Source organism: Sapajus apella, unplaced genomic scaffold (genome assembly GCF_009761245.1).
Source record: "Sapajus apella isolate SASKATOON/1434 unplaced genomic scaffold, GSC_monkey_1.0 scaffold20, whole genome shotgun sequence".
Taxonomy (NCBI): Eukaryota; Metazoa; Chordata; class Mammalia; order Primates; family Cebidae; genus Sapajus; species Sapajus apella.
Window position 1 is genome coordinate 427,268 of NW_022436960.1, and position 17,209 is coordinate 444,476.

A 17,209-nucleotide genomic window follows, 5' to 3' on the forward strand; every position below is an offset into this window, starting at 1 on the left:
CTCATGTTACCCAGGCTGGAGTGCAATGGCACGATCTCGGCTCACCGTAACCTGCGCCCCCTGGGTTCAGGCAATTCTCCTGCCCCAGCCTCCTGAATAGCTGGGATTACAGGCACGCGCCACCATGCCCAGCTAATGTTTTGTATTTTTAGTAGAGACGGGGTTTCACCATGTTGACCAGGATGGTCTCGATCTCTTGACCTCGTGATCCACCCGCCTCGGCCTCCCAAAGTGCTGGGATTACAGGCTTGAGCCACCGCGCCCGGCCTAATTTTTGTATTTTTAGTAGGGATGGGGTTTTGCCATGTTGGCCAGACTGGTCTTGAACTTCTGGCCTCAGGTGATCCACCTGCCTGCCTTGGCTTCCCAAAAGTGCTGGGATTACAGGCATGAGCCACCACACCCGGACACATATCTAGTTTTATGATTCAGTGGGTAACATTTACTTTTTGATGGACAAACAGCTTGAGTCACGTAGTTTCTTGGTATCCTTGGCCAAAGATTCAGTCTATACTGAGACCCAGTAGTAAGCCAGTAGCTGCCTCTGAAATGGGGAAAAGTTGTTGCAGAGGCAAGCATGGACTTCTTCCAAAACGCTGGAGGTACACAGTGATTTCATCAGGACTCGCTCCACAGAGCATCTCCGTCTGCCACTCACACTTTCAAAACCAAAGGATCTGCTGGGTAAAGTGGCAGGGCGGCTTACACCAAAGCCTGGGCCCGGTGGTGGGTCCATGTGTGCTCTGGGTTTCACTGAAAATTGGCTTAGAGGTCACCCAGTAAATGAATCAGAGAGGCTCGCTAGAGGTAGTCAATGCTATCTATAAAATCTGAAGAGGTCAAGCACTGTCCCTCTGTCTCCATGGTGGCCTTTTGTATGTCTGAAAATATCTCTATTTTCATTTTTGTTTGTTTTTTGGTTTTTTTTTTGAGATGGAGTTTTGCTCTTGTTGCCTAGGCTGGAGTGCCATGGCACAATCTTGGCTCACTGCAACCTCCGCCTCCCAGGTTCAAGCGGTTTTCCTGCCTCAGCCTCCCAAATTACAGGCACATGCCACCACACCTGGCTAATTTTATATTTTTAACAGAGAGGGGTTTCTCCACATTGGTCAGGTCGAACTCCCAACCTCAGGTGATCGGCCCACCCTGGCCTCCCCAAGTGCTGGGATTACAGGCATGAGCCACCACACCTGGCCTCCATTTTCATTTTTGAAAGATATTTTTGCTGAGTAAAGAATTCTAGGTTGGCGAGCTTCTTCTCTCCCTTTTGGCACTTTAAAGATGTTGCTTCGGCTGGACGTGGTGGCTCACGCATGTAATCCTAGGACTTTGGGAGGCCGAGATGGGTGGCTCACCTGAGGTCAGGAGTTTAAGACCAGCCTGGCCATCATGGTAAAACCCAATCTTAAAAAAAAAAAAAGAAAAAAAAACTGCTAAACCCAGCACTTTGGGAGGCCGAGGTGGGTGGATTACGAGGTCCAGAGATCAAGACCAACCTGGGCCACAAAAAAAAAAAAAACAAAAAACAAAAAACAAAAAAATTAGCTGGGCGTGGTGGCGCACGCCTGTAGTCCCAGCTACTCTGGAGGCTGAGGCAGGAGAATTGCTTGAACTGGGGAGGTGGAGGTTGCAGTGAGCCGAGATCACGCCACTACACTCCAGCCTGCGCAACAGAGTGAGACTCTGTCTCAAAAAAATAAAAGAAAAAAAGAAAATCCCTGTTTTGGGGTTTTGTCCATTTTCTTTTGTTTTCATTGCTTCAGGTAAGAGAGTAAATCCGGTCCCAATCACACCATCTAGGTTAGAAGCAGAAATTAATTTTCTTTTTCTTTTTTTTTTTGAGACAGTGTCTCGGTGTCACCCAGGCTGGAGTTCAATGGCACACTCTCAGCTCTCAGCTCACCACAACCTACGCCTCCCAGGTTCAAGCTGTTCTGCCTCAGCTTCCCAAGTAGCTGGGAGCACAGGCACGCAGCACTACGCCTGGCTAATTTTTGTATTTTTAGTAGAGACAGAGTTTCTTTTTTTTTTTTTAAGACGGGGTTTCACCATGTTGGTCAGGCTGGTCTTGAACTCCTGACCTCAGTGATCCGCCCGCCTTGGCCTCCAAAGTGCTCGGATTACAGGCGTGAGCCACCATGCCCGGCCCAGAAACAGGGTTTTACCGTGTTGGTCATGCCGGTCTCGAACTCCTGCCTCATGATCTGCCCACCTCGGCCTCCCATAGTGCTGGGATTACAGGCGTGAGCCACCGCACCAGGCCTGCTTTTTCTTTTGGAGGCAGAGTCTTGCTTGCTCTGTCACCCAGGCTGGAATGTGATGGCATGATCTTGGCTCCCTACAACCTCCACCTCCCAGGCTCACGTGATGCTTCCACCCCAGCCTCCCAAATAGCTGGGGGCACAAGCACGCACTACCACGCCTGGCCAATTTTTGCACTTTCTGTAGAGATGGGGTTCTACCATGTTGCCTGAACTGGTCTCAAACTCTCAAGCAATCCGCCCGCCTTGGCCTCCCAAAATGCTGACATTAACAGGCATGAGCCGTTACACCTGGACAAGAAAAAAGGAAAATTTATTGCTTCATATAACCAGATCACTCTCTCGTTTTTCTCTTTCTTTCTCTAACAGGTGTTGTGGCTGTTGATCTGAGGTCTCACCATCACAGCTTGTGCTGCAAAGCAAGGATTGGCAAGCTACGGGTCTGCAGGCCAAATCTAGCCTGCGGCTCGTTTTCAAAATAAGGTTTTACCGGCACACAGCCATGCTCATTTGTTTCTGTATTGTGGCGGCTTTGTTATTATAATGGTAGAGGCAGAGACTGCAGGGTTCACAAACCTGAAACATTTACTCTCTAGCTCTTTACAGAAAAAGTTTACCCACCCCTGATCTAAAGAAAAGGACAAGAAATTCTCTCCCCCAGTTTTAGTATGAAACATTCTTTTTATTTTTGTTTTTATTCTTGAGATGGGAGTCTTGCTCCGTCGCCCAGGCTGGAGTGCAGTGGTCCCATCTTGGCTCATTAAAACCTCTGCCTCCCGGTTTCAAGCAATTCTCCTGCCTCAGCCTCCTGAATAGCTGAGATTACAGCTGTGCGCAACCACACCCAGCTAAATTTTTTTTTGGTATTTTTAGTAGGTACAGGGTTTCACCTTGTTGGTCAGGCTGGTCACGAACTCCTGACCTCAAATGATCTGCCCACCTCGGCCTCTCAAAGTGCTGGGATTGTATGTGTGAGCCACCACACCCAGCCAGCATAAAACATTCTAAATAAGTTATCTGCTGAGGCAGGAAGATGGTTGGAGACCAGGAGTTGAAGACTAGCCTGGGCAACATAGCAAGACCCCATCTCTACAAACAAGTTTAAAAATTAGTCAGATGTGGTGGCATACACCTGTAGTCCCCACTACTCTGAGGGCTGAGATGGGAGGATTGCCTGAGTCTAGCAGGTCACAGTTGCAGTGAGCTATGACTATGCCAAGACACTTCAGCCTGCATGACAGAGCAAGACCATGTCTCTAAAAAACAGATAGATGAATAAATAAATACGTTCTCTGATTGGCCTGGCTTCAGATGACCCACGCAAGGGGGATAGAAGTGCTGACTAGGGTCTGGGGTCACATGTCCATCCGGGTGCCAACCCCTCCAGAATCCTATGATCAGAGTGGAGCCAGAGCAGAGACTCACAGGGCATGGGGCTCAGGAGAGAGAGGGCAGACCAACACAAAAGGCGTCCACCAAAGGGACGATGGCCTTTGTGTACATTTGTAAATGTATCAGAACACGAAATGGAAATTTCCAGGAGGCAAGAAGAGACAGCAGACGTGGAACTCTCAAATGCCACGTCAGATCGCCATGTAGATTGTCAAGGGAAATGTTTGGGACTCTGTCCCACACTCAGGAGTAAAAGGTGAGGGTGGGAGAGGTTTGGTGAAGTGATCCTGCCAGGGGACAGACACTGAAGATGAGCCCTCCTTCCTTGGCTTTAAGCCTGTGAGGGTGGCTTCCAAGGGATTTCTAAGCAAGCTATTTGGTGCTCCATTTGGAGGGCGCAGTGGCCTGGAGGTTGGCTCCTAGCCAGGAAGGAAGGGCTGGTGTGCCACATCAGAGGCTGAGCTGTGCTGGGACTCACCTGTTCACTAATGTTGGGGTGGGGAGTGTGCCAGTGTTTCCTGGGGACAGATGTGAGCTGGGTGGACGAGCAAGCACAAGACCCATGGGTCCATTTAGGTCCTGTCCAACAGTCCCCCGGGAAGGGCGGAGGGCACCTCCCCTCTGCAGCCACCAGGTAAGCACCTACCCAGTGACACATGTGCTTGGGTTAAGGGGACTTCAGGATACAAAGCAGAAGGAAACCACCGAGGAGCCCATGAATGTTCCCAGGAGAGGGTCGGCTTCCCTGTCTGCCAATCCAGATGCGATCCAGGCCCTTTCCCACTTCTCCTGTCCTCCCTTCCTGGGAGTAGCTCCCGATGGGTGAAGTGGGCTGAGTGAGCAGAGAGGGGCTTGGGAAAGGAGGAGCTGGCGCCAGGCCCAGCCCCCTTTCCCCTTGCTCATCTCAGGCCCTAAGGGGCCCAAGGGGGAAGATTTAAAGTTAAGGTCAGAGGTTTAGCTCTGCAAAACTCGACATTCTAATTTCTGAAGCAATCCACATCATTATTTCTGGCTTGAGATAGCTGTAGAGTGTGTACATTTGGGATACTAGGGAGAAGGCGAGGGTTAATCTGGGGTTGGTATGTTGCAAAGACCAGAAGTTTACTGGAGGCAGCCAAGTAGTTTATTGTGAGGACACAGTGGAAGCTCACAGGTGCCTGAGAACACATACACCTTGGCTTTCCTGGCCTTGGGGCCAAGAGCCAGGACCAGGGCTGCTCCACCTGTGAGCTGGTCAGAGTCCTTGGCTTCTGAAACACTCATTCTAATGCATGATAGCAGCTACTCATGTGTGACCCCTCCTGTGAGGCAGGCATTGTTTTAGGGGCTCCGTGGGTATTAACTCATTTAATCCTCTCCCAAACTTACGGGAATGCCGTCAGTCCTATCATTCTGCTTTTATATCCGAGACTGAGGCACAAAAACATTTTAGTCCAGGCTAGTGGGCAAGACCCCCACGTACCCACCGTGTCGAGTGCCGAGAAGGAAACTGCCTGGTTGAACCAGGCCTGAGCTTGCCCAGGGAGTGAGGCAAGGCTGCCCTGAAGGGCAATGTGGAAACAGAGATTTGGTTACAGGGACAAAGCAGGAGCAGTGTGGGAGGGCTGGACAAGGGCAAAGGCCCTGGAGGCAGGAGGGAGAATCAGCTGAGGAGCAGCAAGGCCAGGGAGACTAGAGTCAGAGGCTGAAGAGATGAGGCAGAGAACAGGGTGGGAGGGCTGGGCGGGCCAGGCAGAGCCTGCGGGGTCAGAAGATGGGAGCATGCTGTCTATATCCGGTCGCTTGTGAGGACACAGTTAATACTGACACATGACAGGATGGAAGATGAAGACCATCCCACACAAATGCAGGTATCTGGCTACTCTACCGGAAAATAATTTGGTCTCCTGTAATCCCAGCACTTTGGGAGACCAAGGCGGGCAGATCACTTAGGAGTTGGTGACCAGCCTGGCCAACACAGCGAAACCCCATCTCTACTAAAAATACAAAAAAATTAGTCAGCATGGTGGCGCACACCTGTAATCTCAGCTGCTCAGGAGACTGGGCCAAGAGAATTGCTTGAATCCAAAAAGCAGTGAGATGAGATCGTGCCACTGACTCCAGTGACAGAGGGAGACTCAGTTTCAAAAAAAAAAAAAAAGAATTTAGTCTCTATTCTAAAGCCAGTGGGAAGTCTCTGATTTTGAGCCAGGTGATCTGCTTAGACTTTTACAAAAAAACTTTTTTTCTTTTGAGCTCCTATTGCACTCCTATTGAGGCTGGAGTGCAATGGCGTGATCTCAGCTCACTGAAACCTCAGCCTCTTGGTTCAAGTAATTCTGTTTCAGCCTCCCGAGTAGCTAGGATTACAGGTGTGTGCCACCATGCTCAGCTAATTTTGCATTTTTAGTAGAGACAGGTTTCTCCATGTTGATCAGGCTGGTCTTGAACTCCTGATCTCAGGTAATCCGCCTGCCTTGGCCTCCCAAAGTGCTGGGATTATAGGTGTGAGCCACGGTGCCCAGCTGAAAAAAAATTAAGGTATCATACACATAAAGTGCACAAATATTTAAAGTACAGTTTGATGAATTTATGCACATTTACAGACCACATTACAAGATGTGTCTGATGAAGATACAGAATGTTCCCGGCCCTCCAGAGGGCTCCCCTTGTACCCCCTTCCAGTTCATATCCCAAAGGCAACCAGTGCTCTGACCTCTAACACCAGATTATTTTCACCTGCTTTTAAGAAATTAAGGTGTTATATACACATACACAGTGACATGCACTGATCTTAAGACAGTTTGAAGAATGTTTACTTATGTCTACTCCCGTGTAAGTCCTACCCAAATCCAGGCATAGAACATTACCAGCAGCCTAGAAGGTTCCTCACCCTGTTCCAGTCAACAACTCCCGCACAGGCAACCACTCCTCTTATTTTTTGAGACGGAGTCTCGCTCTGTCGCCCAGGCCTGGAGGGCAGTGTCGCGATCTTGACTCACAGCAACCTCCGCCTCCTGGGTTCAAGCGATTCTCCTGCCTCAGCCTCCCGAGTAGCTGGGACTACAGGCGCCCGCCACTACACTCGGCTACTTTTTGTATTTCAGTGGAGACGGGGTTTCACCACGTCAGGCAGTCCGCACGCCTCGGCCTCCCAAAGTGCTGGGATTGCAGGCGGCCACCGCGCCCGGCCCTCTCCTCTCATGCTTAGCTGCAGAGACTAGCTTTGCTTCAGGCTCCGTCTGCCTCCTGCTTCAAACGTCTACCCGCCCCTTCACCGGCTCCACCTGGAGAGCCCCGCTTCCCCTGCACCCGTGCGCCCCCAAAGCTCTCAGCCGCCCCCACAGCCACGGTGACCTTCCGCAAGCTCCAGGAACAGCCCCTCCCCTCCTGACGCCACGGGTTTGTTGCGGTGGGGAGGTATCCGCAGCCACCCAAACTGACCCTCAATCTCAGTTAATGCGGCGACTCGCTAGGCAAACCCAGCCTGGAGACAAACATCCGGCCGCTTCCTACCAAACCGTCACCCGCAGGCTTCGGTCTGCAGGGAGGGCTGGACGCTGGAAACTGAAACCCTCTGCAAGCCGCGACGAATCCGCCGGGCACGGGGACGCTGGCCCCCCCTCGGCGGCCGCCCACGCGCCCGGGCCCTGGCCGGTCGCCCCACACCGTCTGGGCGTCCGTCTCTCGTCGGGAAGGTCAGGGGTAGGGACCGAGTCTTCCAGGCCAGCTTGGAGCCGGGACAAGCCGTTTTAAAAAGCCCGCACCCCGCTGAGGCCATCAGAGCTGCGCCTGCCGGGCGGCCCTCGACGCCCACCTCGGACGGGCGGACCCAAAGCCGCGCAGGCAGCAAGGCCCGTGGGATCTGTGGGACGGGCCTCGACAGCCCGGGACCGCGCTCTGCCTCTCCGGGCCTTCGGGTCGTCTTCGGCCCCCGGACCCGCGGGGTGTACGCGCACACGCCCCGCCCCCTCCCTCCCATCCGGGGCGCGCTCTGCGCACGCGCGGTCCCCGCAATCTCGACGGCGCACTCGCCCCGCCCCGCCCCGCGCCCCGGGCCCGGCCCTGCCTTCCCAGCATCCCGGCTCCCTACGGCAAGCGGCGAGGCCCGAGCCCGCCGGGAGCTGGGAGCCGGGAGCGGGGCGGGGCGGCGCGCTGAGGTCAGCGCGGCGGCGGCCGGCACCGCCGTGGTTGGCTGCACCCATACTGGCCGCGCCCTGGTTGGCTGCGGGCCGCGGGGCTGGGCCGCCGGGTCGGGGCTGGGGTCGGGTCTCGGGCGCCGGCCGGGCTTGCGCAGCGCTCAGCTCCTCGCCGCTCCTGGTCTGCGGCGGCGGCGGCGGGGAGGGCGCGGCCGCGGGCGGGGCTGAGGGCGGCGGGCGGCGGGGGCGCGGCGAGGCGGGGGCCGCCCGGGCGGGGAGGGCGGCGGCGCCGAGGGGAGGAGAGCGGCCCATGGACCCGCGGGGCCCGGCGCCCCAGACTCTGCGCCGCCGAGACGGAGCCCAAGATGTCGGCCTAGGCCGGGGCGCGACGACGCGGACGGGAAGACGAGGAGGCACCGTAGCTGCCGGGGCTCGCGGCCGCCGGGCCCCCGAGGGCGCGCCCTGACGGACTGGCCGAGCGGGCGGCGAGAGGCCGGCGCGTCGGGAGCGGGCCGCGCGGCACCATGTCGGCCAAGGTGCGGCTCAAGAAGCTGGAGCAGCTGCTCCTGGACGGGCCCTGGCGCAACGAGAGCGCTCTGAGCGTGGAGACGCTGCTGGACGTGCTCGTCTGCCTGTACACCGAGTGCAGCCACTCGGCCCTGCGCCGCGACAAGTACGTGGCCGAGTTCCTGGAGTGGGGTAAGTGCGCGCCGGCAGGGCCGGACCCGCGCCCCCACGACCCCCGCGCCCCCCCTCGCCCGCCCTCCCCGCCCGGGCCGACCCTGCACTCGGCCGGTAGGCTTCGCCTCCTCTCACCCCGGCAGCCCCCCCAGGCCCGCTGCCCATCCCTCTCCAGCCGCTCCGTGCGCCCTCGTCCCTCTGCTCGCTCTTCATCCCTCTTTGCCCTCCCGGGTCTCGACATCCGCATTCGGTCGTCCCGCCCCCTCATCCTGCCCCTCGGAGCCACATCCTTCGTTCACACTCCCACCCCCTCCCCCCCGCCGGGCCCTCGCCCTGGCCGCGTCCTAGATCCACCCTCTGAGTCTGGATATCATTTCCTGCAGCACTCCCTGGGATATCCGCCCCCGCCCCCGCACCTCGCCTTTGGGGTCCAGAGGCAGAGTGGAGTTCGTTTCTTTCCTCACCCCACGCTCCTCTGGGTTGCGGGAGCAGCTGGGTGTGCTTTGTGGGTCTGCCTTGCCCACTGCCCCGTGGGACCCCCTTGCATCCCCAGGGAGCCCAACTCTAACGGCCGCCTAGGCGACAGCCTGCCTCCATCCCCTTGTTGGCCAGAGCCTGAACACCCCCGTTGCTGTAACACCTTCGAGGGAATTTTAAGGTTAAAGTTTTATTTTAAATAAACCATGCAAGAGGACTTTTTTTTTTTTTTTTTTTAAATTCCAATTCTGCCAGACGTTTGTGATACTTGGAGGGGTAGTTGGAGCTGTCACCGAAAAACTTTCTCATCTGATTTTTGCATGCCTTCTCTAGTTCGTTTGGGATCTGCAATATTTTAATCATTAGTTTTTATAGGACAAATATTTGATGAAACCATTTAACGATAATTAGGATCTTAAAGACAGGTGAAAGTGTAGAGTGCCACTCTTATACTTCATCTGGCGAGCAGGGGTGTCCTGTTAACACCCTCAGACTGTCCCACCTAAAACCACAGAGTAGGAGGGGGAAATGCATATGTGCGGGCCAGACCTATGAAAACCTTATCCTTGGGTCATGTGCGTCACTGCTACGACTGTTCAGTTCGAACCAGTGATTTCTAATCTTTGGGTCTGATAAAGCTGATGTTTACATGAAGAAACAGATGAAAGGGTTCCAGAGTGAGGCATCCTACTCTGCCAGATTGGCAACTGGAATTTGGAATTTTGTTTACAAATTAAAACTTAAGTTGCAGTATTCTTTGGAGGGTATCTGTTGGGTTGCTCTGTAGTGAAATGTTACACGGTATCTTGTGAGAGCAGCAGTAGAAAGAGGCGCTGAGATCCAGGACAGCCTGTGATGCTTTATTTCCGTGGGAACCACCATTCTTGGATGCTTACGGTATCAGTAAATTAAGAGTGCTTGCTTTCTATCGCCCTTTATCGGTGACATGATTTCCAACTGAATAGTTAATTGACTTCACCATTGCTTTGAAAGTCAGGTGTTTGGTGCATGTTAAAATCTGAATATTCTGTTTACCGTTCCTTTCCTTTTTTCTTTTTCTTTTTTTCTGAGGTGGAGTCTTGTTCTGTCGCCCAGACTGGAGAGCGGTGGTGCAATCTTGGCTCACTGCAAACGCCTCCTCCCAGGTTCAAATAATTCTGCCTCAGCCTCCTCCCAAGTAGTTGGGACTACAGGCATGCACCACCATGCCCGGCTAATTTCTGCAATTTTAGTAGGTACAAGATTTCACCACGTTGGGCAGGCTGGTCTCCCAACTCTTGACCTCAGGTGATTCACCTGCCTCGGCCTCCCAAAGTGCTGGTTTTATAGGTGTGAGCCACTGCACCAGGCCTGTTTACCATTCCTTTCTGATCACTCAGTCTTCAAACCCACACAGTTCCACTGTCAGGTTCAAGTTGGTGCACCACCTGTGAGTGTGACTGGGAGGAGGAAGCAGAGGGAAAGCTGGTTTTGCTGGGAAGGTGTGGTCCCATTGGCCTGGGACCTAGGAGGAGATTAGTCTGAGGGCTGGGGCCCTGAGGGCCATTATGCAGCCACCTCTCTCCACCAGACATTACTGGTGGGCTTCCCTGGAGGAAGCTCTTCTCAGCATGTGTGGAGGTCATATTTTATGAGATCTGACCTTCTAAATCTAAACAGGAACTGTATGCTGTAACACAGATGTATCTTCAAAGTTGTATTCTGGCTCTTTGGAAATTGTGATTACAAATAAACTACAGTATTCTCTTAACTCAGTTTGCACAAAAGTATACATTTTCAATTATAGTTAAAAGCGGACTTAAAAGGTGGTGTTTTAATGAAATATCAATATATTTTACAAGTATTGAAACTCATGTTAACATATACATCATTGTAATTCTGAAGTGGTGTATTTCTAGTTGATACGTGTGCAGTCACTATTTAATGTTGCTTGGAATTGTCTAGTTGTTTTCGATTGGAAAGCACAGAATAGTCTTTTTAAACAAAACTTGGCCAGGCGCGGTGGCTCACACCTGTAATCCCAGCACTTTGGGAGGCCAAGGTGGGCAGATCACCTGAGGTCGGGAGTTTGAGACCAACCTGACCAACACGGGGAAACCCCGTCTCTACTAAAAATACAAAATTAGCCAGGTGTGGTGGTACATGCCAGTAATCCCAGCTACTTGGGAGGCTGAGGTGGGAGAATTCGCTTGAACCTGGGAGGCAGAGGTTGCAGTGAGCCGAGATTGCACCATTGCACTCTAGCTTGGGCGATAAGAGCAAAACTCTGTCTCAAAATAATAATAACAATAATAATAATAAAAACAACGTGATAGAGCATTATTAGGTACTCTGACTTCCAAGTGGAATTACTTCTGCTGAGGAAACACATGCAGGCTGTCAGTGGACTATTCAGCTTTTGGATTCACCACTCAGTGACATTGAAACCTCTCTGATCTGTTGATTCCTGTCATGTGGAAAGCCTTTCCCCACTTCCCAAATCCTGCCAGATATCTAGTGACAATTATGGAGAATTCTCGAAACTTAAGGAAGAAAAGTAGCTGATGTAGCCCAGATTTGGAGACTTAATGGGAAATATTTGAGGAAATTTGGAAAGTACAGGTAGTAAACTTTTTATGTTTCAGAGGAAGGTCATGGCCTGGTGCTGTGGCTCATGCTTGTAATTCCAGCACTTTGGGAGGCCAAGGTGGAGGACTGGTTGTGCCCAGGACAACAAGACCAGCCTGAGCAACCCGACAAAACCCAGTCTCTACAATAAACATAAAAATTAGCTGGGCATGGTGGCGAGTACCTGTCGTCCAGGCTACTCCGGAGGCTGAGGTGGAAGGATCACTTGAGCCTGGGAGGTCAAAGCTGTAGTGAGCAGCGATCATGCCACTATACCCCAGCCTGGGCAACAGGGTGAGACTCTGTCTCATAAATAAATAGACAGATAAATAAAAGATGATTATTTTTGGCTTATATTTTCTTATTGCCACAGTGGTTGCATGGGACAAAAGACATTTCACCTTTCATCTTAGGTTTTTGTCTTTAATTTTCCTCTAGTTTTGTTTATGGTTTGATTGGTTTCCTCTATGAAATCGTGGAGCTAACACCTTTGCACGTACACTTCTTTAAGCTGTTTTTGAAAGTATCTTGATGCCATTTGAAACAGAGCATGTGAAACACTTTACAATTTCCGTAAATAAATATTAACAAATATGGACAACCCAAAGAGGTGAATTTGTTGTTGTTCATCTTTGTTACATACAAATACTGTCTCGTGTTAAATGCTTTTCCCACAGCTTATTTATAACAGCTAGTGTTGCATTTGGATGGAGCTGTTGTTCAAAATCCTAGCCTCTGGGCATCGGACAGGTCACAGTGGTCCTCTGGCCACTGTGTGGTCTGCAGACCAGGAGGGAGGCCTAGGGCTTGGTGCTGGTGTGGACACGCCTCACATAGGTGGAACTTGGGTTTCCAGTTCCCAGTCAGGGGCATCTTCTCTCACAATGTGCTTCCTCCTACTGAATAGAATTAATCCTCCTAGTTTTCTGGTTGATATCTCATTTGTGGCTTTTCTTACCATGAGTGTGACAGTACCTTCTCAGGGTCCTCCTTCATGGATGCAAATGCCCATAGCTGTTAGTGTGGGGATGGCCAGCCCGAGGTGTGAGTGGGATGACAGCACCAAATTTAATAAGTAAGGCTTACCTGACACGGTGCTAAACATCTCGTAATAAAAAGTGCTGGGCTTACAGGCGAGAGCCACTGTGCTCGGCTCAAATACATTTTATCTTAATGGTTTCTCTGAACAGAATGTTTGCCTAACATGGGAACACTTTTTTGAAATAAAAGATTTAAGAAATAGGTCTTTTGAATAAGATCTGAATTATGTTCTGCAGAATCTGAAACTGCAAAGGAAAAAAAAGATGTGAATTATAGGGAAATGTTGGGATTGCATGATAAAAATTAGATGAACATAATTCAAATAATATAGATTTTATGGTATCTATTTGATATTGACTATCATAGCATGAAATAGGACAGTTGAAACCATTAAACGTTAACAACCCAGCCCTACCTTTTCTATCTTAAAACCTCAGGCTGGGCGCGATGGCTGTAATCCCAGCACTTTGAGAAGGCAAGGTAGGCAGATCACCTGAGGTCAGGAATTTGAGACCAGCCTGGCCAACATGATGAAACCTGGTCTCTACTAAAAATAAGAAAATTAGCCAGATGTGGTGACAGGCGCCTGTAATCCCAGCTTCTTGGGAGGCAGAGGCAGGAGAATCTCATGAACCCGGGAGGCAGAGGTGCAGTGAGCGGAGATGGTGAACAAGACCCTGTCTCCAAAAAAACCTTGTTTTTCCATGACAGTTGGGCTTTAATGTGAACAGCAGTTGTGTATCTTAAATCTAACTTTAAAGTAATAAAATTGGATTTTTAAGAAATAGTTCTCACTTCAGGATACTACTGTGTGAAGTACCTGAAAAAATTTAAAATGGGCAGTGAATTGCCCTTCAAGCAAAGCACTTGACTGCACACAAGTTAAAGAGCCCACAATACTGCAGGGTTGACAGATAGCTCCTCTCCTTGCCTCTGCCCTGCCTCTTGTCGCCAAGCCAGGTGCCCTTAGAAATCTGTTTGTGCTGACATCAGTGATGCTGGATAAACAGGCAGGCACACAGGACTGTTAATTCCAAACTATATTAAATACAGCAAAACTACATGCTTTTCTCCGAAAGGAGACAGAAAGCTTTTTTTTTTTTTTTTTCCTGGAAGAAACTAGAAATAATGTTACCATGTAATCTTATCCCAAACACGTAACATAATACCCATTAGTCCTTGACCACCTTTGTTTTATTCTTCCTTTCTCTGAGTGTTATGGGATGACAGTATGTTATGGTTACCTTAAATTTGTGTGAGAAGCTCACAGAAAGGCTTTCATTAATGAGAATGGATAAGAGGAAATACACTCCCCTTAAATCTAAAATCAGAAGTGTTTTGGCAATGTGAACTGTGTAGTAATCTCCCCCCCCCCCCCATAGGCTAGACACTAGGAGATAAAGGTCAAGTTTCACAGTTTGATTTTAAACAATTTGTGTTGGGGGTTAGGTTTTTGTTAGTTTTATTGATTGTTAGGTCATTGTGGCAACACAATTGTTTTTAGATTAAAACTGCAAAAAGGATCAATATAAGGGAACTTTGGATTTTTGTTTTTCTTGGGAAGGAATTAGAAATTCAAAGATAAATTTGAATGGAATGATACAATTACATTCAAATTCCGTCCTTGGATTGGAGCCTCTTTGGAGAACACGTGGGACCTATCGTAGGGTGAGTCCGAGTGTTAATTTAGGTGGTGATTCCCCTGACTTCCAAAATCGCAGAGTCATAGGTTGGAAAACTATTAGGAATTTTTTTCCCCCCAAGACAGTCTTGCTCTGTCACCTAGGCTGGAGTGCAGTGGCCTTATCATGACTCACTGCAGCCTTGATCTCCCAGCTCAGGCAGTACTCCAGCCTCAGCCTCCTGAGTAGCTGGGGCTGTAGGCATGCACCACTACACCTGGCTAATTTTTTATTTTTTTGTGGAAATGAGGTCTTACTGTGTTGCCCAGGCTGGAATTGAACTCAGGCTCAAGTGATCCTCCTACCTTGCCCTCCCAAATGTTGGGATTACAAGCGTGAGCCACTGTGCTCCACCATGTTAGGAATTTGGGAGGTCACGTTGCTTGCCCTCTAGCCGGCTCCCTACTCTCCCTTTTCCCTAATCCTTTCTGGGTGAGCAGCCCTCTAACCAGCATTTCTGTCCATCACAGGACTGTGGTCACCCTCAAGCCACCTTGCAGGTTCCTGATTTGAAATATCTTTTTTGGCCAGCATGGTGGCTCACGCCTGTAATCCCAGCACTTTGGGAGGCTGAGGTGGGCAGTTCACGAGGTCAAGAGTTCATGACCAGCTTGGCTAACGTGGCAAAACCTTGTCTCTACTAAAAATACAAAAAAATTAGCTGGGCATTGGTGGCGCGCACCTGTCATCCCAGCTTCTCAAAGTCAGGCAGGAGAATTGCTTGAACCTGGGAGGCGGAGGTTGCAGTGAGCTGAGATTGAGCCACTGCACTCTAGCCTGGGTGACAGAGGGAGACTGCCTCAAAAAAAAAAAAAAAAAGAAGTATCTTTATTTTAGCGTTTTCTTTCTGTTCTCATTGTTAGTGACCTAGCTGAAGCACTCAGGTTCTCAGACCTAAATGAATGCCTTTCCCACTTGAAGTTTTAAGTGCCTCTGTCAGACCAGTCTCCCTCTCCGTCACTCTGCCTTTCCAAAACTACAGTGCCTTCATATTCTGTTGCCATTTATTTATTTATTTAAGACAGTTTCACTCTTGTTACCCAGGCTGGAGTGCAATGGTGCGATCTCGGCTCACTGCAACCTCCGCCTCCTGGGTTCAGGCAATTCTCCTGCCTCACCCTCCTGAGTAGCTGGGATTACAGGCACGCGCCACCATGCCCAGCTAATTTTTTGTAGTTTTAGTAGAGACGGGGTTTCACCATGTTGACCAGGATGGTCTCGATCTCTTGACCTCGTGATCCACCCGCCTCGGCCTCCCAAAGTGCTGGGATTACAGGCGTGAGCCACCGCACCCGGCCCCTGTTGCCTTTAAGATAATAAGTCTGGTATCCACAATTCAGTATTAGAATTTGAAATTGACCTAAAAAGATGCATCTAATCTTAGTTTTAGAAGTTAAGGTTATGGTTGGAAGTGGTGGCTCACACCTGTAATCCCAGCGCTTTGGGAGGCTGAGGCAAGTGGATTACAGGGTCAGGAGTTCAAGACAAGCCTGGCCAACATGGTGAAACCCTATCTCTACTAAAAATACAAAAGATTAGCTAAGTGTGGTGGTGGGTACCTGTTACCCCAGCTACTTGGGAGGCTGAGTCAGGAGGATCCCTTGAACCTGGGAGGTGGAGGTTGCAGTGAGCTGAGATTGTGCCATTGCATTCCAGTCTGGGCAATAAGAGTGAAACTCCCATCTCAAAAAAAAAAAAAAAAAAAAGTGGAGGTTAACAGCACTCCCCACCATGTTCCATGGGGTGATTTTCTTTAAATATAATTTAACCTTTACGAATGTAATGCATGTGCTTAGTTTTGGAACCCAAGCAGTAGTAGAGGGTTATGATGCAAGACAGCAGTCCCTCTACCAGCCGCTTGTTCTGCACTCCAGCTTCCCACAGATAACCACTTTTAACTCCTGTTTCTACTTACCGTTTTAGTTAGGATCACATTTAGCTGCCAGTAATGGAGCACAAAGTGACAGTGACTTAAATCACGTTGATTCCTGTCTCTTGTGAAGTTGACATGTCAGCAGTTGGTGCTGGTTGGACAGCGTGGCTCCGAGAAGCCTCCGGGCTGCGGCCTTTTCCCACCCTCAGCCCTCCATCCGAGACGGTGGCCATCCACCACCCTCCTTCAGCCAGGCAGGCTGGGGGTGGGATGTTACTGTAGAGAAATCTTAGATATTGGTGGGTGTTTAGCAATGCCTGCCTCAAATTTCATGCCTCTGTGTAGCATGCTGGTACTGCTAATTTATGGTTTTTCCATTTTGGACATTATCTGCTGACTTCTGCGTAGAAGACGCTCTAGAACTGTTATATGTTCTCTCTCTCCCTTCACTGCCTGAGGCACATCCACCCCTTGCTCTTTCTTCCTGTTCTAAATATGTTTATATAATTTTGTTTGATTGACATTCAGTGTCTTATGATTAGGTAAGTGTCTTCACAGCTTACCCATGTAAGATACCATTTACTAAGGGAAATATTTTTGGGTTATTGGAGTGAATTTTCTTTTTTTTTTCTTATGATAATCCCATGAAGTATTTTTTTTTTTTTTTCTTTTTAAGAAGGAGACTCACTCTGTTGTCCAGGCTGGAGTGCAGTGCCATGATCTCAGCTTACTGCAGCCTCCACCTCTTGGATTCAAGTGATTCTCCTGCCTCAGCCTCCCGAGTAGCCGGCAGGCACCTGCCTTCACGCCTGACTAATTTTTGTATTTTTAGTACAGATGGAGTTTCACCATGTTGGCCAGGCTGGTCTTGAACTCCCGACCTCAGGTGATCCACCCACATTGGCCTCCCAAAGTGCTGGGATTATAGGTGTGAACCACCGCGCCCAGCCGAATTTTCTTTAGCTTGGTTTTCAGCGTACAACCGTGAATTTAGTGCCAGGTTTTTAACTAGAATTCCTCCATTAAACACCCCAAGTAATCTTATCACCTTCATCCCTTCCAGACCTGCTGCTTTCT

General features: G+C 50.2%; 1 protein-coding gene across 6 annotated transcripts in view; it reads left to right on the forward strand.

Annotated features, from left to right (window-relative positions):
• Positions 1 to 7,898: 7,898 nt before the first annotated feature.
• Positions 7,899 to 17,209, forward strand: part of CDC42BPB (CDC42 binding protein kinase beta) — a 111,724-nt gene continuing 102,413 nt past the window's right edge. For 5 of the 6 annotated variants that reach the window (XM_032287301.1, XM_032287306.1, XM_032287304.1 and 2 more), the window contains exon 1: positions 7,899 to 8,470. In XM_032287301.1, coding sequence (XP_032143192.1) covers positions 8,296 to 8,470 — 175 coding nt within the window. In that variant the 5' untranslated portion in view covers positions 7,899 to 8,295. The remainder of the gene's footprint in view (positions 8,471 to 17,209) is intronic. The other variant, XM_032287305.1, reaches the window with a different exon arrangement.